The sequence below is a fragment of the Dendropsophus ebraccatus genome, chromosome 9, assembly GCF_027789765.1.
Source record: "Dendropsophus ebraccatus isolate aDenEbr1 chromosome 9, aDenEbr1.pat, whole genome shotgun sequence".
Taxonomy (NCBI): Eukaryota; Metazoa; Chordata; class Amphibia; order Anura; family Hylidae; genus Dendropsophus; species Dendropsophus ebraccatus.
The window spans coordinates 66,229,561-66,256,068 of NC_091462.1; the positions used below are offsets into that span (position 1 = coordinate 66,229,561).

General features: G+C 43.7%; 1 protein-coding gene across 1 annotated transcript in view; it reads left to right on the forward strand.

Moving 5' to 3' along the window:
* The first annotated feature begins 1,229 nt into the window (after nucleotides 1-1,229).
* Nucleotides 1,230-26,508, forward strand: part of LOC138801785 (splicing factor 3B subunit 1-like) — a 26,399-nt gene continuing 1,120 nt past the window's right edge. The window contains exons 1-12 of the mRNA XM_069984885.1: nucleotides 1,230-1,241; nucleotides 2,807-3,077; nucleotides 5,354-5,499; nucleotides 5,588-5,734; nucleotides 5,809-5,934; nucleotides 6,105-6,326; nucleotides 7,923-8,105; nucleotides 8,216-8,327; nucleotides 8,403-8,523; nucleotides 8,607-8,738; nucleotides 15,621-15,893; nucleotides 18,431-18,647. Of these exons, the coding sequence (XP_069840986.1) occupies nucleotides 1,230-1,241; nucleotides 2,807-3,077; nucleotides 5,354-5,499; nucleotides 5,588-5,734; nucleotides 5,809-5,934; nucleotides 6,105-6,326; nucleotides 7,923-8,105; nucleotides 8,216-8,327; nucleotides 8,403-8,523; nucleotides 8,607-8,738; nucleotides 15,621-15,893; nucleotides 18,431-18,647 (1,962 nt within the window). The remainder of the gene's footprint in view (nucleotides 1,242-2,806; nucleotides 3,078-5,353; nucleotides 5,500-5,587; nucleotides 5,735-5,808; nucleotides 5,935-6,104; nucleotides 6,327-7,922; nucleotides 8,106-8,215; nucleotides 8,328-8,402; nucleotides 8,524-8,606; nucleotides 8,739-15,620; nucleotides 15,894-18,430; nucleotides 18,648-26,508) is intronic.

Consider the following 26,508-nt stretch of genomic DNA (forward strand, 5'->3'; position numbering starts at 1 on the left):
CCTCTTAAAGGGACCGAGAAAAAATGACCTTTTCTGCACTCCAATGTAAGTCAATGGGGCGATTTTTTGGCTATGTGCTAGAAATGAAATTCAGTGCGGATTGGATGACAGGCACCCTAGGCACCCAGGATCGGCTTTAGTTTCACGTGTATCTCTTAAGCCGGCAGAGAAAACCCACCTGATATGCGCTCCACACAATTGAATAGAGACGCTGTTGATTTTCTATGGGAATTGCAGAAATGACTTCTAAGCCTCGAAATAATGACTTTTTTTCCTAAGGTGGTAGGAATGAAACTCAGTGCGGGCTGGATGGGGTCCCCCCTGGGCACCGCAGACCTAAGCTTGTTTAACTCCTACCTCTTAAAGGGACCGAGAAAAAATGACCTTTTCTGCACTCCAATGTAAGTCAATGGGGCGATTTTTTGGCTATGTGCTAGAAATGAAATTCAGTGCGGATTGGATGACAGGCACCCTAGGCACCCAGGATCGGCTTTAGTTTCACGTGTATCTCTTAAGCCGGCAGAGAAAACCCACCTGATATGCGCTCCACACAATTGAATAGAGACGCCGTTGATTTTTTATGGGAATTGCAGAAATGACTTCTAAGCCTCAAAATAATGACTTTTTTTCCTAAGGTGGTAGGAATGAAACTCAGTGCGGGCTGGATGGGGTCCCCCCTGGGCACCGCAGACCTAAGCTTTTTTAACTCCTACCTCTTAAAGGGACCGAGAAAAAATGACCTTTTCTGCACTCGCAGAGGAGGAAGACCAACCAGGCCTGCCCCCAGCTCTGACATCGACACAAGATGGCGCCTGAGAAAAGAGGACGTGGTCGACAGTTATTGGGTATGTATGCTTTATTTTACTTCCGGAGGGGGTGTCGGGGGTCAGCTCCCACAAAATATTTTTTAAACTTGAACACACATTACAAAGTTATATAACTTTGTAATGTGTGTAAATAAGTGGCCTGGCCTCCTTCACCCACTTTCTGAATCCCCCCCTCCCCCCCGAAGTTAAATAAAGTATACATTACCAGTTACTGTTGACACCGTCCTCTTCTCGAGGGAGCCATCTTGTGACAATGTCGTCAGAGCCGGGGGGCGGGGCGGGCCAGGTCTTCTTCCCAAGTGAATGGGAGATGAGAAGGCTGCTGGTGCGCAAGTTCATTGGCTGGGGCCCTGATTGGCTGAGCTTGCTGGAAGCCATGTGATCCGCTCCAGCCAGCCTCTCATGGACCCGGAAGTAAGGGGGATTGCAGCCGGAGGTGATGGAGACGCGGACGGCAGGCGATTCAAGTGGCGATAGTCACCGGAGAGATGGTGAGTATGGGGTGTGTCTGTGTTTTGTTTTTGTTTTTTCTCTCCAGGTCCCGCGGGAGTTGTCCTTTAAATAAGCTCCTCTTCTGTCAGCTAATCCTTTAATTGAGGTGAATTTATAAATCATTACGTCAAGTTTCTAGAGTTGCAAGGTTGTCTAAAAAAAAAATTTTTTAAACTTTTTGTTTGAACTACACTGTTTTACGCTAGTTTACTGGCACCTATTTCAGTAAATTCCTCCTTTTATATGTTGGGTAAAAGGTAAAATTGGTGGAAGTGAAAAACTAGAATGTAAGTGCGAGATCAACTGTCTATTAAGTCTAACGAGGTTAACCTGAAGGGGCTCCTATACCCTAGGAGAGATGAACAAACAGAAAAAGAATGATATAGCCAGGTCCTCCAGAAAGACAGAGAGGTAGGTATGTTTAAGATTAAAGTGTTTATTCAACAGTATTATAAACTAGATAAAAGATAGACTAAAAACAATATTAATTGATAAAACCTGCAAAAACAGTCAATAATAAACGTATAACATTGATGAGTACTCTATGCATGCATGCAAAAAAAAAAAAGTGTGATGAAAAAATGGAAAAATATATGAATAAATAAAATAAGAAAAAATAAATAAATAAATATAAAAAAATAAAATAAAAAATGTAAAAATAGATAAATATATGGGAGTTGCTCTGTTTATGGATGTTGACCAAGTAATACAGCAATATGAGTAGTAAGAAAAAATATATTGCTGGAAATGGATATTAGTTCATATTCCGTATCCTTTATATTTGAAATTACCGGTATATGCCCGCAACTACAAATATAAAGGATACGGAATATGAACTAATATCCATTTCCAGCAATATATTTTTTCTTACTACTCATATTGCTGTATTACTTGGTCAACATCCATAAACAGACCAACTCCCATATATTTATTTATCTATTTTTACATTTTTTATTTTATTTTTTATATTTATTTATTTTTTTCTTATTTTATTCATTCATATATTTTTCCATTTTTTCATTACACTTTTTTTTTTTTTTTGCATGCATGCATAGAGTACTCATCAATGTTATACGTTTATTATTGACTGTTTTTGCAGGTTTTATCAATTAATATTGTTTTTAGTCTATCTTTTATCTAGTTTATAATACTGTTGAATAAACACTTTAATCTTAAACATACCTACCTCTCTGTCTTTCTGGAGGACCTGGCTATATCAAAATTGGTGGAAGGGTGGTTTTGTTTTATGCTGCTTAATAGGTTGTATATTTTTACTACAATTTTATTTAGGAAATAAGGTTTTTTAATTTATAGTCTTTCTTTTTATGTTCTTAACTTACTGTATGTTCATGTACAGCGCAGAAGTGTTGGGGCGGTATCATGTGAGCTCAGGTGATGGGATTGTGTCATAGGTAGTGAATACCCGCTGCTGTTTCTTACTTGTGAAGTCTCTTTAATTTTGAGTGTTTTCTTTGTTCTTATCTTAGGCTGCTGGCTTGGCCACAATGATTTCTACAATGAGACCAGATATAGACAATATGGATGAATATGTCCGTAATACAACTGCCAGAGCTTTTGCAGTGGTTGCCTCTGCCCTTGGAATTCCCTCCTTGCTTCCTTTCCTGAAAGCTGTCTGCAAAAGTAAGAAATCGTGGCAAGCACGTCACACTGGAATCAAGATTGTGCAGCAAATTGCCATTCTTATGGGATGTGCTATTTTGCCACATCTCAGAAGTTTGGTGGAGATTATTGAACATGGTAAGATTAATTTTTTCCCCACTTTTAACAAAAATTATTAGCTTTTTTTTTTCTGAAAGTACTGCCTTTAAGCCATTTACTGTGTGGTAAAAAATGGCATGTTATGTGTGTTCCTCAAGTCGGTTTGATAACAATAGGCAATTTATATAGCTTTATTTTTTCTCTTTTAAACAAATGTAAACTTTTAAAAAATGTGTTTACAGTTGCTTTATTCTGATCCTTAACACTTTTATTTTGTGGTGTTTGAGGCTATTTGAGGGGTAATTTTTTGTGCCAAGATTTTGTATTTTTTTTTTAATCGGTTCTACACTTGCATATATGCACTTTAATTACATTTTTTTTATGGATGTGACCAAAATTTGGAAATTTTTGCAATTTTGCAATTTTTGCAGGTTTTGGCGTATACACTGATTGCTGTGAGAGATCAGGCTAGTGATAACTTATTAGCTTTGGTGATTCTGCACACAGTGACTTAAATTTTTTTTTTGAAATTTTTGGTTTATATTTTTATTTCATAAATGTGGAAAAAAACCTTTTTAAAAGTTTGCATCAAAGTTCACCCCCGAACTTTTACATTTACTTTTTTTTTTAACATTTATTTATACTCCCTCTAGAGGATTTCTATAAGCAATATCATGTTTGCTTATATAGATCCATGCAAAACATTGCAGTGTATGCATTGATCGATGTGATCTGTGTTAGATTTCTTCAGGCTGCTGCAGACAGCCTGTAGCAATTGCTGCACTGGGACAGAGAGAGGAACCCGAAGAGGACCTGGGTGGTAAGTATAGTTTATCAACTTCCCGCGATCGCATCGTGGGAGGCAGATCCGGCCACTGGACCACCAGGGAAGGCTTTTAAAAGCCATTTAAATGCCACTGTCAGTTTTGACAGCGGCATCTAAATGGTTAATTAGCGAACACTGCTGGTGCTGAAGTTTCTGTGGAGCATGGAAGAGCATGTGCCCTGCCCTCAGTATCCTCCATAGTCATATATAGGCTCAGTGGTGGACACTAGAGACAGGGTTCACATGCCACAGAGCAGGATGACGACACAGCCTAGAGGAGGGGAGTCTGATTTCTTGTGCGTCTTGTTGGGGGGGGGGGGGACAGACACCACGGGTTATAGGCTGCTGCCACTAGAAGGCTGACAATAAGAAAAAAACAAAACTCTGAGGTAAACATGGAGCTGCTGTCAGTAAGTGCAGTGAGTACAGTTACTAATCTCAGTTACAGTTACTTAAAATTTTTAATACAAAGTGGACAACCCCTTTTAATTGAAAAGGAAATCTTTGTAACAGAGTAAGAGCCATATTACATGGCCTTAGATTGTCTGGGATGCCCATAGTAAAGAGCGACAGTCTGCTGCCACTGATTATACAACATGGAACGACGGGCAGTAGACCATCACTATCATTGTCAGAATAATAGAACATGCTGAAACACTACTATCAGTTGATATTGTGCGTGTCGGCTGATCATTGTATTTCAGCATGAGCTATTGCATGAAACTGTTATCAGCCGGTAATCAGCCAAGTACGGCCAATAATTAACTGTTTTGTGTAATGGGACCCTAAGTTCACATCTCAATTTCCCGGGTAGATTTGTTGCTTATTTTAACTTCCTTAAGTTTCTTAAAGGAGACGTACGGCGAAAATTTTTACTAAAGTATTGTATTTCCCCCCAAAAGTTATACAAATACCCATTATACAATTACTACGGGAAATGCACATAAAGTGCTTTTTTCCCTGCATTTACTACTGCATCAAGGCTTCACTTCCTGAATAAAATGGTGATGTCACGACCCGACTCCCAGAGCCATGCAGGCTGTGGCTGCTGGAGAGGATGATGGCAGGGGGACACTGAGCGACACAGGGCACTGGAGGGACACTAAGCAGCCCTCTGCACATATGCATTTCCCGTAATAAGTGTATATTGGTGATTTGTATAACTTTTGGGGGGCAATACAATACTTCGCCGGACTTCTCCTTTAACCCCTTCAAGACAAAGCCCATGCATGGATTTCTGGGTCAAATTAATGCAATGTTCCTTCATGCCTTCTAAGAGCCATAGCGCTTTTATTTTTCCACCTACAGGGCTTTATTTTTATTACACTTTCAGATTTCATTTAAATAACTGAACACCGCATCAAATCTGCTGCAGATCCTGTAGGTGTGAACGCACCCTTAAGGTGTTTCTCAAAGCTGTAATGTTCAGCATTACCAGTTATTGTTCTTTGTCATCTGCATAAAGTTTTTTTGCTTTTCTTATTCTAAGGATTGGTTGATGAGCAACAGAAAGTTCGTACAATCAGTGCTTTGGCTATTGCAGCGCTAGCAGAAGCGGCCACTCCCTATGGCATTGAATCATTTGATTCAGTGTTAAAGCCACTGTGGAAAGGTATTCGGCAGCACAGAGGAAAGGTACTTGTGAGACTTAAATATTTCGAGATAATTGCACTACAGATGAGCAGGTTTTAAGCTTTGTTTGTTGTTTTTTTGTGCATTGCAGGGACTTGCTGCATTTTTAAAGGCTATTGGATACCTTATTCCTCTAATGGATGCTGAGTATGCAAACTACTATACAAGAGAAGTGATGTTGATTTTAATCAGAGAATTTCAGTCTCCTGATAAAGAAATGAAGAAAATAGTGCTTAAGGTAACAATCCTTTTGTTTCTCTTAAATTATTAAATATAAGTACTTAGAGAGTTTAATGCTAATTGTTTTTGCAGGTTGTTAAGCAGTGCTGTGGTACCGACGGTGTAGAAGCAAATTACATAAAGACAGAAATTCTCCCCCCATTTTTTAAACACTTCTGGCAGCATAGAATGGCATTAGACAGAAGAAACTACAGACAGGTAAGCACAGTTTTGTCTCTCCTCTCAATTTTATGGTTTAGTAAAGGTTTATTACATTTTTCAAGGCTTCGTAACATATATACATAGCAATAAAATACAAGGCTGCAGCCCTTAAATAAAGGCACCTTTTCTTTCTTTGTTTTTTTTTTCCCCCCCTTCTCTATTTGTAGTTGGTGGACACCACAGTTGAACTTGCAAACAAAGTGGGAGCTGCAGAAATAATTTCTAGAATTGTTGATGACCTAAAAGATGAAGCTGAACAATACAGAAAAATGGTTATGGAAACAATAGAAAAAATTATGGGAAATCTTGGCGCTGCAGATATTGACCACAAATTGGAAGAGCAGTTGATTGATGGAATCCTTTATGCTTTCCAGGAGCAGACTACAGAAGTATGTATTCAGTTTTTTTCCTGTTGCTAACTGAAACTTGTAAACATGAACCAAAGCTTTACAGTTCTAGAAATTATCTATATTTTTATATAATTGGCCATCATACACTTTTTTGATTTTGTCTGTGTTTTAAGTTTATGCTCATACTTTGATATGCAAGGGGCAGTGTTGCTTGGAGGAACTCTGCAGCTGCGTAATTCTTTGTTCCTCTGTTAAACACCCAGAGTTGCACAGTAAAAAAGTTCTGATCTGCTAAAATGGCACTCATTTACAAAGCCTATTACACATCTAGATTGTGTGCCCCTTTGTTTTAATTAGCAGTCAAATACACTTTCCTTACATAGTGAGATGATAAATGATTTTTTTGACAGGGTGAGTTTGAGGGATCGCTTAATAAGCAATTATCAAATGAGGTGATATTTGCCTCATTTGACAGATAATCAGCTCTTTTTATAGGGCCTTAAATAGGCACAGTCACTAAAAATAACTTTTCAGATGTCATGAGACATGTCAAAAGTTATTGATCAGAACGGGTCTTACTGCTGGGACCCTCTCTGATCAGAAAATATAGCTGGGGAAAGATCACTGCTGTATGATCCTCTCCCCAGCCGGGGAATATTGATAGACTGCGTGGCCGGCTGGGGATTCCATCATGCTGCCACAAATATATTTTCTGATCAGAGTGAATGTCAGCAGTGAGACCAGCTCTGATCAATAACTTTTAACATGTCAGCCATCTCAAAAGTTAGTTTTAGAAATAGGTATGCTTTAACCCCTTAAGGACCGGGCTAACTTTTGTTTTTGCGTTTTCGTTTTTTCCTCCTTGTGTATATAAGGCCCTAGCATTTGCATTTTTACACCTACAGACCCACATGAGTCCTAATTTTTTGCGTCACTAATTGTACTTTGCAATGACAGGCTGAATTTTTCCATAAAATATGCTGCGAAACCAGAAAAAAATTATATGCGCAGTGAAATGGAAAGAAACAAAAATCAATTTTTCTTTGGGGGGGGCTTCATTTTTACGCCGTGTGTCCTATGGAAAAACGTACTTGTTATATATGTTCCTCAAGTCGTTACGATTACAACGATATGTAACATGTATAACTTTTATATTATCTGATGGCCTGTAAAAAATTACCCGCGGTCCCTGGCTGCACATAGCAACCGGGGACCGCGGGCTGCAGAGAGGGCTCACGCTGGGAGCCCTTTCTGTTTACACTTAACGGCCGCATGACGGGTATACCCGTCATGCGTCGTTAAGAGGTTAAGGCAGATCTTTACCTGTGCAAGTGCAGCTGCCGAGTAAAGTTTGGGTTGCTGTGAAAACAAGTTTTAGGGCACAAGCCCTGTCCTTTTTAATAAGGCTCATGTACAGAACTCGTCTGTGCTTAGGATGTTTCCACAGCAACCTGGTAATTTCGTTGACAGCTTTGTCTGCTCAGTAAAATTTAAAAAGGCCATACAGTGACATGTACACTTTTAATTATTTATTTTTCCAGTTTGCAGACCCAGTATTGATTCCAAGGTAGTAATGATTTATTACTGATCTTGATGATTTTGTAGTTATGGCTAAATGTGATATTTTTAACCCAGGACTCTGTGATGCTGAATGGTTTTGGAACGGTTGTCAATGCTCTTGGAAAAAGAGTAAAACCATATCTGCCCCAGATATGTGGAACAGTCTTGTGGCGCTTAAACAACAAATCTGCAAAAGTGAGACAGCAAGCTGCAGACTTAATTTCACGAACTGCAGTGGTCATGAAAACCTGTCAAGAGGTAGGTTTGCCTATATAACCTCCTGATATTGCAAAATAATGAGCTGGCACATTTTTTGTGGATGGATATATATATTTTTATTTATTTTTCTTTTTTCCCCATCAATTTAGGAAAAGTTAATGGGCCATTTAGGTGTGGTTTTGTATGAGTATTTTGGAGAGGAGTATCCTGAAGTACTTGGAAGCATTTTAGGAGCCCTAAAAGCAATTGTTAATGTTATAGGTAATTATTAATGACACTTTTACATATCAAATATATAGAAATTTATTAGTTACAGGGTTAATTATCTCCTAATAGGTATGCATAAAATGACTCCTCCAATAAAAGACTTGCTGCCAAGACTTACACCCATTTTGAAAAACAGGCATGAAAAAGTACAGGAAAACTGCATTGATTTGGTTGGTCGGATTGCTGACAGGTATGAGATTAGTTTTTTTTTGTGTGTGTTTTTTTCCACTCCTCCTGTAGTCTAAAATTTCTTTATTTCTTTATTTCTCTTAGGGGAGCTGAATATGTATCCGCAAGAGAATGGATGAGGATTTGTTTTGAATTGTTGGAGTTGCTAAAAGCTCATAAAAAAGCGATCAGAAGAGCCACTGCTAACACTTTCGGCTACATTGCTAAAGCAATTGGGTAACCATTTTCTTTTTTTCCTGCTTTTGATTATCCTAACCTCTTAACAACGCGGCTGTTAAGGAGGATCAGAGAGGGCTCCCGACGTGAGCCCTCTCTGCAGCCCGCGATCCTTGATTCTATGTGCAGCCAGGGACCGCAGGTCTTAGCTTCCGTGGCCGGCTAATTACCATTCAAATGCAGCTGTCAAAGCTGACAGCTGTATTTGAATAGTGTATGTGGCCCCTGTCCCTGGTTTCTAGTGGGGGATCTCTCCCCCCAAACCCCCCCCCCCCTCTCAATGGGAGATCAGTGCTGTGTATATAGAAGTCCCCCAGGGGGCTTCTAATTACTGTATGTGAAAAAAGAATAAAGGGTTTTTATTAATAAATAACCCCCTCCCCTAATAAAAGTCCAAATCACCCCCCTTTTCCCATTTTATAAATAAAAATAAATAAATCAACAAACATGTTTGGTATGACTGCGTGCGTAATTGCCCAAAATCTTAATTTATTTCTTTCATTTCTGATCTCGCCCAGTAAACGGTGTAAGTGCAAAAAAATTCCAAAGTGCAAAATTGCGCATTTTTGGTTGCATCAAATCCAGAAAAATTGTAATAAAAAGCGATCAAAAAGTCGCATATGCGCAATCAAGGTACCATTAGAAAGTACAGATCATTGCGCAAAAAATTACACCTCACACAGCCTCGTAGACCAAAGGATAAAAGCGCTATAAGCATGGGAATAGAGCGATTTTAAGGAACGTTTATTTTCTGTAATTTTCTGTATTTTTTTATGAGCCATCAATTAATATAAAAGTTATACAAGTTGCATATCGTTTTAATCATACCGACTTGAGGAACATATATAACATATCCGTTTTTCCATTGGGGAGACAGCATAAAAATGAAGCCCCTTTCACCCCCCCCCCCCCACCCCCCCTAAAAAAAAAAAAAAAAAATGTGTTTTTTCTTCAGTTTCACCACGCATATAATTTTTTTTATGGTTTCGCAGCATATATTATGCAAAAATTTTGCCTGTCATTGAAAAAAAAAAAAAATTAAAACTTTTTTACAAAATTGAAATAGGGGCAATTTTATCAATCACCCGAACTATTATCACATTCCTGATCTTGCCTCAGAGTCTGACAGGAAGGATCAGCTGGCCTCTGCAGTGCAAGCCTTGATCCGTGCAGTGCAGGACACCTTGCATATTGAGGACAAGTCCCCTTCTACATCCAGGAGTGAGGTCTCCTTCAGTAGCCGTAAGCCACTGCACATAAAAATTAAGTCTGTAATCGCAAAGTATAATTGGTGTCGCAAAAAATAAGGGCTCGTATGGGTCTGTAAGGGAAAATATACAAGCAAAGTGGCCTTTTAAACACGAGGAGCACAAAAATGAAAACTGTCTTCGTCCTTAAAGGGTAATCTGCCTATTTTGAGTATTCGTCCAAAAATTTGCATAATCCGAGGTTTCTGCCCAGTTCATCATTTTATCACAAACTGGTGCAGGCTTACGTCTTGTCAATACCAGATGAATGTGTTTTTTTTTTGTTTTTTTTTTTACTTTACTGCAACGATTTTTGCAACTTTTTTTTACTTAGATGCATTCACTATGGCAGTGTTAAATTTTAATAAATATTGGAACAAAATATACACCAAGCCTCATTAGAAGAGTTACACAAATTAGACTCCTAAGTAAATGTCCCCAGTGTTCTTAAAATTGCTCTATTACCTTCCTTATAACGATTTTATTTCTTGTGCCTGTCATTGGGGGACACAGCACCAGTGGATATAGGCTAATGCCACTAGGAGGCGACACTAGACAGAAGGAGACAACTCTGCCTGGCAGGCTATACCCCCTCCTACAGACACCAGGTTAATTCAGTTTTAGTCTAGTGTCCGTAAAAGGTAGACACAGGTGCTATGCACCTTTTTCTTCCTTCCTAGGTTATCAGGGGGACCGTCGGCGTGGGCTGCCACACCAGACGTAGCTGAGGGTGCACTGAAAGTTTTTTTTCTTTCTTTTTTTACTTCCCCCTGCGCCGGTAACCCATCCACCAATGGCCGCTCCCTGCGGCAGGATACCCGTGCGAGGTGGCCGAAGGAGTGACCCTGCGCCCACCTGAAGACTCCGGACAGGTGAGTATTCCTGTCCCTAGCGCCCTTGGGTCTCTCTCTCAGCAGGGAGGGGGGCTCTTCCTGGCCAAGTACTGTCCCCCTGTCCCAGGCAGTACAGCAGCTCTTTGTGCCCATCTTACTCCAGTGCCCCAGCAGCACCTGCAACACAGCCCTCCCTCTCCTGCAGCTCCCCTGTTGGTAGGCTCACTCAGTTGTAGCCCCCCCCCCCCTTTTCCAGGCACCTCAGGAAGAAGGGGCTAGAGGGCGTCTCTAGGGGACAGCAGTTCCTAGGGGACAGCAGGGTTTTTTTCGTGGGATCCTTTCTTCCCCGGCTTTTGCCGGTGCTAGGCTGCCGTGGCGCACACGAGTGATGTCACAGGGGCGGAACGCCTGCCCGTTTTTGGCCCTTCCCGCCTGCTCTGATCTCATTGGCTACTCCTGTAGCCCCCACCTTTTTCCTCCTGTGCCCCCCTCCCTTTCTCCTCCTTCCCTGCAGCGCAGCTTGTGGTGGGCTGCTGTTCCCTCAGCCTCAGCACCACGGTTTCTGTGCAGCAGCCTCTCCATCCACTGCAGCACCAACTCCAGGGTTGGGTAGGCTCACCCAGTGGGTGAAATCCTCTCCTTCACTCCCCAGGCAGCTCCTCTAGTTACCATGTCTGGTCCCCGGTACGACCCCCCCTAGGCAGCTCGTACAGCAGTGCTTGCTGTAATAAGAAGTTCCCCTGCGTTCAACCTGGTTCCCTCTGCCTGCTGTGCCTTAACCCTGGTGCCAACTCCCAGGAGGCCCTCCCTCCTAGTTCAGATGTAGCCTCTCCTGACTGGGCCAGGTCCCTGTCCCAGGCGATTGGTGACCTCTCGAAGCTGTCTCAGGTCATGATTCATGACATTGAGCGGTTGCCCTCCACCAGTGGCACCCTCCAGGATATCTCCTTATTCCCCTTACAGAGAACAGTCTCATAACAGACCCTAGACTCTCGGTCACCTTCTCTGTGTTCCTCTGACATTTCTCCAGTCAGACCCACTGCAGGCGGTTCCACTTTCCAGCGACCCCTCTCCACCATCTCAGGGGACCCCTCTGACTGCCTCAGAGTCTGAAAGGGAGGATTAGCTGGCCTCTGCAGTGCAGGCCTTGATCTGTGCAGTGCAGGGACACCTTGCATATTGAGGACGAGTCCATTTCTACATCCAGGAGTGAGGTCTCCTTTAATCGTCATAAGTGACAGACCCTGCTTTTTCCCAGTCACTAGGACATTGCAGATCTCTTGTACAAGGAGTGGAAACACCCTGATTGTCGGATTCCATCCTCTAAATGGACAGAGGCTTTGTTTCCCTTCTCCCCTGACTTGGTCTATACATGGACGGTGCCCCCGTTTGTGGACCCTCCTATTTCACGTCTCTCCAAGTCCGCTACTCTGCTTCTGGCAGATGGTACCTCTCTCACAGACCCAGTGGATAAGAAGATTGATGCCTTCTCCAAGTCTGGTTTTATTGCAGCTGGTTCGGCCCTACGTCCTGCCTTTGCAGCTTCCTGGGTCAGCAAGGCCTGTTCTTCCTGGGCCAGGCAGTCCATGACCTTTCCTTGCGAGTCCTGGGCAAGATGGTCTCCTCTTTTGAGGCAATCCTTTTCACTCAATTTCACTCTTGCCCTCTGCAGGAGTGTCTTTGGTGGTTGATGTCTCTGGCAGTCCTTCTTGAATGATCGTTCCTCCCCCTCAATTGGCTGGTCATCTCCATGGATGCCAGTCTGTCCGGGTGGGGGCTGTCTTCGGGAGCCACACGGCTCAGGGCTCTTGGTCCCCAATGGAGTCTCGGCTTCCCATCAACCTTCTGGAGCTCCGGGCCATCTTCCTAGCCCTGCCTCAGTGAACCGACCTCCTGAACGGTTGCCTATTTAAACCATCAAGGCGGCACCAGGAGCCACTCTGTCATGACAGAGGCTGCTCGCGTTCTCCATTGGGTGGAGCAGTTTGTTCCGGCTCTCTCGACAGTCCACATTCCTGGGGTGGACAATTGGGCAGAAGACTATCTCAGTCGCGAGAAACTGGATCAAGGCGAATTGGTCCCTGCATCCCGGAGTGTTTCTTCAGATCTGCCGGTGTTGGGGATTCCCAGACGTGAATCTACTTGCATCAATGGCTGAACCACAAACTCCCCACTTATTTGACTCTAGACAGGTACCCTCGAGTGTTCGCGGTGGATGCCTTGGTGACCCCATGCGAACAGTTCTCTGATCTAGGCCTTCCCCTTCTCTGCCCATTCTTCCACGAGTCCCGAAGCACATTAAGGCACTCAGCGTTCCTACCATTCTTGTAGCTCCAGACTGGCCGCGCTGGTGCATGGTGCACCTCCTTGCCGACGCCCCCTGGCATCTTCCCTGCGGGCCGACCTCCTTTCACAAGGGCCAATATTCCACCACAATTTACCTCAGCTGAGTTTAACGGCATGGCTGTTGAATCTGTCGTATTGAAGTTTCGTGGTTTCTCAGAATCGGTCATCCAAACCATAATTGAAGCCCGGATGGGGAAGGCCTTCTTTTCTTGGTGTGAAGAACATACTTTTCATCCTTTTGTGTGCTCCACGCCCAAGATTATTCATTTTTGCAATCTGGCCTCAACAAGTGCCTCAGTCATTCCACCTTGCGATCTCAAGTCTCCGCCCTATTCTCTTTCAGAGGGCTCTTGCCTTTCGCCCTCAAGTGAAGACCTTTCTTCAGGCTGTGGCCCATTTTGCTCCTCCTTTCCAACAGCCTGTTGAGCCCTGGGACCTTAATTTAATCCTCTAGGTCCTGCAAGGCCCTCCCTTTGAGCCTCTGCGAAAAGTTTCTCCTTGTCTCCTTTCCTGGAAGGTCGCCTTCTTGGTGGAGATTACAGCCATTCGTAGAGGGTCTGAATTGCCGGCGATCTCTTGTCGCTCCCCTTGTTTGTTGTTCCTCCCCAAGGATAAGGTAGTGCTACGCCCTCTTCCTTCCTTCCTTCCTGCTGAAGGTTGTATCAGCGTTTTACCTTTAATGAGGACATTGTCTTCCCCTCTTTCTGCCCTGTGCCCTCCTATCCTAGGGAACGGTCCCTGCATTGTTTGGACATTGTCCGGGCCATACGGATTTTCCTGTCCATCACTGCTTTTTTTCATCGCTCTTACTCCGTTTGTATTTCCAGTGGGTCCGCGCAAAGGGCTCCTCCCCTTCAGGTCACTGCTCATTCTGCTCGGGCAGTGGGGGCCTCTTGGACGGTTCGCCATCAGGCCTCAGTGTCCCAGGTCTGCAAGGCTGCCACGTGGGCTTTGGTTCACACCTTTTCCAAGTTCTATCAGGTCCATGTCCTGGCTTCCTCTGACGCCAGTCTGGGTCGCAAGGTTCTGCAGGTCGCTGTGCGTTAGGCAGGCCACATGGGGATTGTAGTCTTTATTTTTTTCCCATCCCTCTGGGACTGCTTTGGTACATCCCACTGGTGCTGTGTCCCCCAATGACAGGCACAAGAAAAGAGGATTTTTTTTGTACTCACCGTAAAATCCTTTTCTTGTGGCTTCATTTGGGGGAGACTGCTCCCAACCTGTTTTTTTTTTTTTTTTTTGCTCTCGGGCCTTGTTCTGTTCTTGGGTTCTCGTTCCCGGGTCCAGCCTGGTTTTTACCTGTGTTTTTGTTTGCTAATTCCTACTGCTTGTGACTAAACTGAGTTAGCCTGGTGTCTGTAGGAGGGGTATAGCCTGCCAGACGGAGTCGTCGTCTTCTGTTTAGTGTCGCATCCTAGTGGCAGTAGCCTATACCCACTGGTGCAGTTTCCCCCAATGAAGCCACAAGAAAAGGATTTTACGGTGAGTACAAAAACAATCATCTTTTTTTGGTCTATGGGGCTATTAGGTGTCATTTTTTATGCCATTATCTGTACTTTACCATAACTGGTACCTTGCTTGAGTATAGGTAAAAATCAGCAATTTAGCGCTGACATTTTTGCGGTTCTTTTTACTGTGCAAGATCGGGAATGCGATAATTTAGTAGTTCGACTAATTTTTGCATACAGCCATATCACATTTTTATTTATAAAACGAGAAAAAGGAGATTAAAACTTTTATTATAGGATGGTATTTTTTTATTGATGAAAAAACTTTATTTTATTTTTTTTTACACAGTAATTTGATCTGCCTAGTATACCACCATGGGTAAGGATTTCTAGGCATTTAAAGTGTTAATTACCTGCAGTACATTCGCTTTTCCGTGGAAATAACAGCCTGTTTTTTTTTGTTTTTGTTTTTTTTTTAACCACGCCCAGGTTCACGCTTATGGCGCCGTTTCATTCCTGGGCACCGTTCGGGGCAGAAGCACTTAAGGTGGGCCAGCCTGCACCCAGTGGAAAAAAAACCCCTTCCCTCTATGACATGGCTCCATAGGAATCGATGGAGCCGCATTACAGAGGGGCGGGGGTTTCTTCCCACTGGGGGCAGGCTGGCCATCTCCAGTGCTTCAGTCCTAGCCAGTGCCCAGGAATAAAACAGCGCAGTATGTGGAATCTGGGTCACTGTTCAAAAAAAGGATCAGCTTCCCGGCGCTGTTCTATACATCTCCTCCAGAGTTATAACATTTTTTTTTTCCACCTACAGAGCTGCTTGGAGGCTAATTTGTTCCACTATGATCTATAGTTAGTTGGTACCATATTAGTGGTGTAGTGGTGGGAATTTTAAATTTAGCTTTTTATTTAAAAAAAAAATGGTTCTGTTTTTTGCTTGACCATGATATTGTTATTTTGAAGTCTATCCTAAGTCTGGTTTTGATTTTTCCTCCCCCTCTCTAGACCTCATGATGTTCTTGCAACACTTTTAAATAACTTAAAAGTACAAGAAAGACAAAATAGAGTGTGCACCACAGTGGCTATTGCTATTGTGGCTGAAACATGTTCACCGTTTACTGTTCTTCCTGCGCTGATGAATGAATACAGAGTGCCAGAACTGAATGTCCAGAATGGTGTGTTAAAATCTCTGTCCTTCCTTTTTGAATACATTGGAGAAATGGGAAAAGATTATATTTATGCTGTAACACCTCTGCTTGAAGATGCTTTGATGGACAGGTAAATTAGTCTAACACTTTACATTTTATATTTTCAGTTGTATTTTCAGTTATGGTAAACAAAAAATCTTCACTCTGGGACCACCGCCAGGCACTGCACAAATCATGACCCGGCTGATGGACTGGCCGCTGCTCCAGTCACTAATTGGCTGAGCAGGCTGTCCATCAGCCGTGACAGGCATTTTCCTTAACTCGGGGTGGGGGATGGATGCAGAGGCAATGCCTTCCAACAGGGTTCCAAAGGCTGGTCCTGCTTTTCAGTGTGGGCACGGGGAGAGAAGTTAGGACTTGTTGTTACATTGCCCCCTGGCCCTGCCAACTGCCCTTAAAAATGTTGGGACCTTTAAGGGCTTGTTCACATATGTGACATGGCCTGGCATAGGTTCCCTTTGGTGCAGTAGAAAAGCACCTAAGTGAAACTGATGCTTGAACCGATCCCATTGTTATCAGTATGACAGTTTACAGCATCTGGCAGGTCATCAGGGCTGCCAGTCCACCAGATAAGAAAGCCTCTTGCAGTGGATGCCAGGTACAGCTGCATACAGTTTGCCACACCTTTTTTTTACCTCTAGCTTGCAATATGGTAATGTGTATTTATAGATATTACAGGTAAGCTAAAAGAAATATTAGAAATTTGTAATCTGGCTCTCTGGCTTTTCGTAAACTATAACTCAAACTCACAGTATGCTGTTTGGTTGCTGGTGTCTAACCGCAGAGGACTCTCCGGCTGAATAGTGTGGAGAGACGAGCATGCTCACCACTACTCTATTTACTCCATTGAGAATTAATGGAGCAGCAGGGAACATGCTCATCTAAGCGCTCAATTCAGGTAAGATTGTTTGGTTCCTGTTTACAAGATCACGGGATCCCAGTGTAAAAAAAACTTATGGCAATTGATGACACCTTACTGTATCTCAGCTGTTTCTCGTCAAAAAAAGAGAATTGAAAAAAACATGATTTACTTTTTGCAGTAATTTGTGTTTGTTCTGGCTGTGTTTTTCTGTCCACTTTAGTGTTTCAGTATTTATAATTTTAAATTGCTGTGTTTTTTTCTGTTTTGTTTTTTAATTCATCTTTTTGTGAAGTGGGAAACTAGAATAAACTGATCCATTTAAGCCCCCGTTGATTTCAGTGGGTATTTGCATCTCATCAGTTTGTTTCCTTGATTTCAACAGAGATAAAATGTGGTCTGCACAAATGCATATATTTTTTCTATATAGCTTAAAGGGTTTGGCCACTTTGTAGTAAAATTGTTCAGTGTATAGTATTAGTAAAATTGTTCAGTGTACAGCATTAGTAAAATTGTTCAGTGTACAGTATTAGTAAAATTGTTCAGTGTACAGTATTAGTAAAATTGTTCAGTGTACAGTATTAATAAGTGTACTCACTGTATGTACTGACAGCAGCTCCCTGTGTACCTCATTGAGCTAAAATCACACTCCCCTCATCCAAGCTGTGGTGTCCTGCTCTGTGGTGTTTCTTTCTATGAGATGATTGACATGGAGGAGCATGTGACCCTGCCCCGCCCCCCCCCCCCCCCCCCAGTGTCCACAATAGGCATATACAGGCTCAGTGGTAGACACTGGTGCAGGGCATGGTCACATGCTCCTCTATGTCAACCATCTCATAGAAAGAAACACCACAGAGCAGGAGAGCCTGATTTTAGCTCTATGAGGTACACAGGGAGCTGCTGTCAGTATATACAGTGAGTATAGTAAAATTGCTCAGTGTACAGTATTAGTAGGTGTACTCACTGTATATACTGTATATATCTGCAGATATGCAAAAAATTTTTGTGAAAAATGCTATTTTTCATGAAAAAATTAGCTTTCTTCTAATATAAAATTTTCTCGGTCACCACACAGGTTTAATCATGTAATAATTGTATTGTCAGCGTCATTACGCACGCGGCGATACTAAAATTGTGTACTATTCCCCTGATCAGCACTGCAGTACAATATGCCTGTAATAGGAAAAGCTGATCAGACTTAGCCTTAGGCTGAGCCTGACCAGCTACCGTAGCTGTGACACCAGGAGGCTTCGGGGAAGCCCCCTGATGTCACAGCTCCATCGGGGCTGTGCAATCTTACTGCACAGCCCCAATTGAGGACAAAGGGAGGATTCTCCCTTCATGCAGCACTATAGGTGCTGCGATCGCACTGATCGCAGCTCCTATAGGGCTCAGTCCAGATCTCGGCAGGTGCCCGGCTATCACTGACAGAAGACCCCCCCCCCCCCCTGCGCCCGTGTCATCCCTGGCACGTCCATCAGCAGGAACGGCAAGCAGATTTGGACGTGTCGGTACGTCCATATGGGGGAAGGAGTTAAAAGTGAGTTAAAGCAGCATCTTTTTTTAATATCCATTAACGCATAATTGTTTTTCTTTTAATACGTGTATAACATGCCTTGAATAGAAATAAAAACGGTGTGATCCTAGCACTTTAATGATCGTTAACGTTTACTGCTATGTTTAATTAAAATGAGTGTTTAAGGTACAAATTGGATTTTAGAAGAATTTACTTTTTTTGTGTCTTACAGAGATCTTGTGCATAGACAAACAGCAAGTGCAGTTGTGCAGCATATGTCTTTAGGTGTATATGGATTTGGGTGCGAAGATTCTTTGAACCATTTGTTAAATTATGTATGGCCGAATGTATTTGAAACCTCTCCTCATGTAATCCAAGCTGTTATGGGAGCTCTTGAAGGTCTTAGAGTTGCTATTGGGCCTTGCAGAATGCTACAGTACTGCTTACAGGTAAATAATATTTTAATTACTTTTTTTTTTTTTTTTTAAACTTAAATGTGCACTGAAAAAAACCTTTTGACGTATCAAAGTGGTCATGTCATCGGTCATGTTCTGAGTGTTCAGACTGTGATAGCAGAACAAGCCAGGAGAAGTCTGCGCAGTGTGCGTTTATTCCTGGTTCAGTGTCCTTTTACAAATGCACAGACTTGCATTATTTGGCAGCCTGGGTCTGGGAGTAAAAATAATTCAAGGTAAAAAAAATAAAAAAAACACATGCTTTAAAGTGTACCTGTCGGTTCATTTTTTTTTTTATTTTTTTTTTCAGAATTCAATAGTACAGGTGATTTTAAAGAAACTTTGTAATTGGGTTTATTAGCTGAAAAATGCATTTTTATCATGAAAAAGCAGTTTGAAGCTCTCCCGCCTGTCTTCATGGTTCTCTATGGAGAGGGGAAGGGGTGGAGGGAGATGAGGCACCAAAAAGTCAGCACTGACCTCTAAAAACTGGCTTTCACACAGTTCCCACTTTGTAATCCTTTGTTCTCTGCTGGTGACTAATCTCCCTCTTCCCCCTCCCCTTTCCATAGAGTAGACAGGGCTCGTCTGATGTAAGCAAGTTAAGATTTCCTGATGAGCAGTGAAGGAGAGAGAGGTGTGTGTGTGTGGGGGGGGGGGGGGACCTGTAGAAAGTCTTAAAATGTAGATAATGGCATATTTGCCTAATACACCCAATTACAAAGTTTCTTAAAATCGCCTGTACTATTGATTTATGCAAAAAAAATGAAACGACAGTGGCACTTTAAAAGCACAGCCAAAAGAAAGGTAGGATCTAAATGGTATAAAAAGTAGGTAGATCAACTTTCACTAAATTGAGTCCTCTTTAACCCCTTAAGGACAGAGCCAATTAGCATTTTTGCGCTTTTTTTTTTTCCTACTTGTGTTTAGAAGGCCATAGCACTTGCATTTTTCACCTAGAAACCCACATGAGCGCTTTTTTTTGCGCCACTAATTGTACTTTGTAATGGCGGGCTGAATTTTTTCATAAAGTACACTGCAAAACCCCAAAAATTCAAAGTGTGGTGAAATTGTAAAAAAAATAACACATTTTTTTTATTTGGGGGGGATTTGTTTTTACTCCGTTCACCCTGGGGTAAAACTGACTTGTTATACATGTTCCTCAAGTCGTTACGATTACAAAAATATGTAACATATATAACTTTTCTTTTATCTGATGGCTTGTAAAAAATTCAAACCATTGTAACAAATATATGTTCCTTAAAATCGCTGTATTCCCATGCTTATAGCGCTTTGGTCTATGGGGCTGTGTTAGGTCATTTTTTGCGCCATGATGTGTTCTTTCTATCTGTACCTTCATTGCGCTTATGCGACTTTTTGATCACTTTTTATTACATTTTTTCTGTATTTGATGCGACCAAAAATGCGCAATTTTGAATTTTTTTGCTCTTTTGGCGTTTACTGTGTGAGATCGGGAATGTGATAAATTTAATAGTTCAGGGCGATTACACACGCAGCGATGCAAAACATGTTTGTTTATTTATTTTTTTTATTTATAATATGGGAAAAGGGGGGTGATTGACACTTTTTTTTTTACTTTTACTAGAAGCCCCCTGGGGGACTTCTAGTAAAAGTACACTGATCTCTCATTGAGATCTATGCTGTATAGTTATACAGCATAGATCAATGAGGTGGGCACTGGATTGCTTAGCCGTGATCAGCGCCATTACAGCAAAGACCCTGGCCCGAGCCGGATGTGTGGATCGCTCCTCTGGGACAACGTCCCGTGGGGGGCGATCCACCCCACTAGACACCAGGAAGCGGCTGCAGTAAGTAATCTGATGCAGCTGTCAACTTTGACAGCTGCATCCAATTACGCTATTTAAGTAATTGGATGCAGCTGTCAAAGTTGACAGCTGCATCCGATTACTTACTGCAGCCGCTCCCTGGTGTCTAGTGGGGTGGATCGCCCCCCCCCCCCCCCGGGATGTTGTCCTGGAGGAGCGATCCACACATCTGGCTTGGGCCGGGGTCTGCGCTGTAATGGCGCTGATCCCGGCTCAGCACTCGATTGCTCCTGGCTGCAGCAGCCGGAAGCAATCCAGTGCCCATCTTATTGATCTATGCTGTATAACTATACAGCATAGATCTCAATGAGAGATCAGTGTACTTATACTAGAAATCCCCTAGGGGGCCTTGGTCCCGGGTTACATGCCCCACCCGGGACCGCGGCGCTGCGCGGCCCCGCTCTGAACTCCCTGAGGTGACTGCAGGGCGTAAATATACGCCATGTGTTGTAAAGAGTACCTGTCACCCCCCCCCCCCGTGCCAGGGTGACAGGCTCCCGACCCCCAGCTAGATCCCCTTATACTGACCTCATCTGGCAGAGTCCCGCTCCTGGAGCCGGTCCCGCGATTGAGAACTCCCGGTCAGAAGCCGGTCCGCACACTGTGGAGATAGGTCCGGCGTCCATAGCTGGGATCTAGCTGGGGGTCGGGAGCCTATCTCCACAGTGTGCGGACCGGCTTCTGACCGGGAGTTCTCCATCCCGGGACCGGCTCCAGGAGCGGGACTCTGCCAGATGAGGTCAGTATATCAGGGATCTAGCTGGGGGTAGGGAGCCTGTCACCCTGGCACGGGGGGTGACAGGCCTCCTTTTAAGGGGTTAAGGAGCAGATAAATGGTAAACTTATTGGATGTTACTCACCCTGATAATTGAACCCCCAGGGTTGAACAATTGCTAGATTGTTTATGCAGCCCTTTGCTTTAATCAGCCATACAACCCTTAACCTCTTAAGGACCCATGTCGTACCGGTACGTCATGGATCACTGTCACTTAAGGACCCATGACGTACCGGTACGCTGGGTCCTTTAAGAGGGCGCCGCGGCCGGCCGGGTCCCGATCGGGGGAGATAGCCTGCTATAATACATAGCAGGCCATCTCTCCCTGTCGGCATGGAGGGTTGTTAACCCCCCCCATGCCGACGATCGCCGCTATTGGCTGATAAGCCCATAGCGGCGATCGGAACCTTTCCGGGCCATCGGTGGCCCGATGACCAGGAAAAAAATGGCGGTCGGTGCTGTCCGAGGACGGCACCGACCGCCATTACTGTAAAAAGTAATGGTGGTCACGGTACCACCGTCCCGATCGCCGTGAACGGCCGGCCAGACGGCCGGCCGTTCACGGCGATCAGAGTCCCCACAAGTAATAAATACCTGCTCCGGACCCCTCAGCTAGGTAGCTGAGGGGTCCAGAGCAGGTATTTGTACATTACTCACCTGTCCCGGGGTCCTGATCGGCGTCTTCCGGGTTCCCGGCGTCCTCTTCATCTTGTCGGGTCTTCGGCTTCTTCCGTGAGTCCCGATCGGCTTTTTCCGGCTCCAGCGTCGTCTTTTTTCGTATTTTTCCAGCTCCAGCGTCGTCTTTTTTCAGATCTTGCGCTCTGCTGCCCCCTAGCGGCTGATAAGTGTAATACACGTATCAGCCACTACAGGGATGTTCAGAATGTAGTAAAAAAAAAAAATTTTCCGCACCCTATTTTCCGCACCCTATCGCCGCTGAGTGTTGATCAGCATCGCACGAAAGTGCGCTGCTAATCAGCAACTCCTCCTTTTTGGCGTAGGGTGGTTTTTTTTTATATCCTACTGCCACGGTCTGCTGATAAGTGCCGAACATAAGTGCGGCATTTATCAGCAACACCATTTTTGGCGTAGGTTTTTTTTGTATACTTACTGTAAAAAAACACGTAAAAAAACACTACATTACACCACACTACATTGAATAAAGTTTTACACTACACCACTACATACCCCATATACTAGTCCCCGTATAAAGATGGCCCCCACGGTGTTTTCGGTATCGGACGCATACGTTATTATTGCCTCCGACACTGAAACAGCCAGTGAGGATGAATGGGGGGTCCTTTTTTCCTCCATTCATCCTCATCCTCCTCATCATCCAGTGACGTGTCTGGGAGTAGCGTAGCATACACTGCCCCCCAGACACGTCTTTTCCGCCAGTACCGTCCCAATAAGAGATGACGGTATGGCGTGAAATTCTACAAACTGTGTGAGCGTACCTCAGGGTACTCTTACAGATTTAGGGTACGTGCACACTGCGGAATGGCGAAGGATAACCCTTTGTGCATTCCGCAGCTGGCACCCGCCGGCGGACTGATGCCGGCGCGCGTCTCCACCCGTGTCATAGATTCCATCGTCCGTCCAAAGAATGATCACGTTGGACGGAGAGCGGAATCCGCCCGTGCATAGAATGGAGTCTACGACACGGACGGAGACGTGCGCCTGCATCAGTCCGCCGGCGGGTGCCAGCTGCAGAATGCACAAAGGGTTATCCTTCGCGATTCCGCAGTGTGCACGTACCCTTAGAGTGTATGAAGGAAGGGACACCCGAATCCAGCCCCAGATGCCCCCTCCCCCCATCCTCGGAACAAGTGGGAAGATCGTCCGGGAACTGATCGTCCCACTGCTGGATAAAGGTCACCACCCGTACGGGGATAATGTTTATACCAGCACCCCCTCTTCTGGTCCCTCGCTGCCTGAGCTACTGTAGCTTGCGGCACGATCCGTAAATATCAGAAGCAGTAATAGCGCCCTAATATTTAGCAGCCATGGAGCGGACCCAGCACTTCTGGATATGTGGGACCCCGTATCGCACCAGGACAACATTTTCCAGGTGACGTCCCCCACACTGGAGAAAGGGAGACCCCAGAAGAAGTGCAGAGTGTGGCGTAACAGGGGGATCGGGAAGGACACCATTTTCCAGTGTGACACCTGTCCTGATCACCCCGTCCTCTGCATACTGGATCGCTCCAAGGCGTACCACACGTCACTGGGGTTCTACATTATCTAAATTCTGTCCCTTATTCCTATTTCAGGGGTCACGTTGATCCAGGGATTATTCTGATTGCCATTATGGAGTCGGGAAGGAATTTTTCCCCTGTGATGAGGCTACTGTCGTCAGCCTCACGAGGGTTTTTTGCCGTCCTCTGGATCAACACAGGTTGAATTTGATGGACACCTGTCATTTCCAACCTTATAAACCAATAATTGGCCTAATACCCCCAAAGTAATTAGAATGGTCCCTTTTCCCCAGCTAAATAGGTATGGCCGCCATTCCCATTAGAGGATGCCATGATGCAATTACAAAGCCTCTGTGCGGCCAGGACAAGAGAAACCCCCCACAAGTGACCCCATTCTGGAAACTACACCCCATAAGGAATCTAACAAGTGGGGCCGCGGGTATATGGCTCCCTGGTGACGGCCACATTTGGGACGTGAAAATGAAAAAAATGGTATTTTTATTTTCACGGCACATGTTCTACACATGTGCCCATCACTAGTGGGGTCCATATGCTCACTGCACCCCTTGTTAGATTCCTTATGGGGTGTAGTTTCCAGAATTGGGTCACTTGTGGGGGGTTTCTACTGTTCTGGCAGCACAGGAGCTTTGTAATTGCGACATGGCCTCCATCCCCCATTCCAGCCTCTAAATGGCGCTCTGTCCTTTTGGTGACTTGCCCTGTGCCCATATGGCACATTATGTCCACATGTGGGGTATTTTCGTACTCAGGGGAAATTACCCTACACGTTTTGTGTTCATTTTCTTTTTTAACCCCTTGTGGAAATGGAAAAAAATCAAGGCTAGACCAACATTTAGTGTAATTTTTTAAAAATTTTTACTATAAATCATTGATCTTGTCTTGATTTTTTCATTTTCACAAGGGGTTAAAAGATAAAAAAAAACACAATGTGTAGAGCAATTTCCCCTGAGTACGGAAATACCCCACATGTGGACATAAAGCGCCATGCGGGTGCAGGGTAAGCCTCCAAAGGGAAGGTGCGCCATTTGGTTTTTGAAGGCTGGATTTGGATGGAATGGATTTCGAGGGGCCATGTTGCATTCAAAAGGCCCCTGTGTTGCCAAGACAGTTAAACCCCCACACAAGTGACCCTATTATGGAAACTACACCCCTCAAGGAATGTAACAAGGGGTGTAGTGAGCATATGGACCCCACTGGTGACGGGCACAAATGTGGAACAATGTGGCGTGAAAATGAAATATTAAATTTTTTACACTATAATGTTGGTCTAGCCTTGAATTTATCATTTTCACAAGGGGTTAAAAGAGAAAAAAAAACACAAAATGTGTAGAGCAATTTCCCCCGAGTCCGTAAATACCCCACATGTGGACATAAAGCGCCATGTGGATGCAGGGCAAGCCTCCGAAGGGAAGGAGCGCCATTTGGATTTTAGAGGTTGGATTTGGCTAGAATGGATGATGAATGCCATGTCGCATTTACAGAGCCCTTGTGCTGCCAAAACACTGTAAACCCCCCACAAGTGACCGCATTCTGGAAACTACACCCCTCAAGGAATCTAACAAGGGGTGCAGTGAGGATATGGACCCCTGGATGACGGGCACATTTGTGCCATGAAAGTGAAAATTTTCACTTTCACGTCACATTTTTCCACATTTGTGCCCGTCACCAGTGGGGTCCATATGCTCACTGCACCCCTTGTTAGATTCCTTGAGGGGTGTAGTTTCCAGAATGGGGTCACTTGTGGGGGGTTTCCAGTGTCTTGGCAGCACGAGGGCTCTGTAAATGCGACATGGCCCTTGAAATCCATTCCATCCAAATCCAGCTTCCAAAAGCCAATTGGCGCTCCTTCCCTTTGGAGGCTCGTCCTGCGCCCGCTTGGCACTTTATGTCCACATGTGGGGTATTTCTGTACTCGGGAGAAACTGCGCTACATGTTTTGTGTTTCCTTTTTTCCTTTTATCCCTTTGTGAAAATGAAAAATTGAAGGCTAGAACATTTTAGTGTAAAAAATACTTTAGTCTTTTTTCAAGCCATATTGTTTGGAAAATCTGTGAAGCACCTGTGGGGTCCAAATGCTCACCGCACCCCTTGTTACATTCCTTGAGGGGTGTAGTTTTCTAAATGGTGTCCCTTTAGGGGTGTTTTTTAGGTTTTGGCACCCCAGAGCCTCTGCCAACCTGAAGTGGTACAGTCAAAAATGACCATAAATAACGGAGCCATTGAAATTCACTAGGCGCTCCCTTATATCTGAGGCTTGTGGTTGCGTCAAATAGCGCAATAGGGCCACATATGGGGTATTTCTATAAACTGCAGAAACGGGGCAATCAATATTGGGGTGCATTTCTCTGGTAATAAGCTTATAATTATGAAAAATATTGGATTACAATAAAATCTCTGCACAGAAAATTAAAATTTTCAAATTTCTTACACACTTAGCTTTTATTTCTGTGACTCCCCTAAAGGGTTAAAAAACTTTCTGGATGTGCTTTTGCAGAGTTTAGGGGGTGCAGTTTCTGAAATGGGGTGCTTCCTGGGGCTTTCTAACACACAGTCCCCTCAAATACACTTTAAACCTGAACAGTTCCCTAAAAATATCTGATTTTGAAATTTTACAGAAAATTTGGAAATTTGCTGCTAATGTTTTAAGCTTTCTATTGTCTATAAAAAATGAAATATAGTTTAATAAATGCCGTCAACATAAAGTAGACATGTTGCTAATGCTATTTAATATATAATTTATGTGGTATAACCATTTTCTGTATAAGCAGAAAAGTTTTAAAGTTGGAAAAATGCATTTTTTCACAATTTTTCACGCTATTTTGGGTTTTTTCATAAAGATTCGTTATAAGTATCGACTCCAATTTACAAGAAATGTGAAGTACAATATGTCACGAGAAAACAATCTCAGAATCAGCCGGATAGGTAAAAGCATCCCGAAGTTATTAATGAATAAAGTGACACTGGTCAAATTCATAAAATTTGCTCCGGTCCTTAAGGCCATTTCAGGCCCGGTC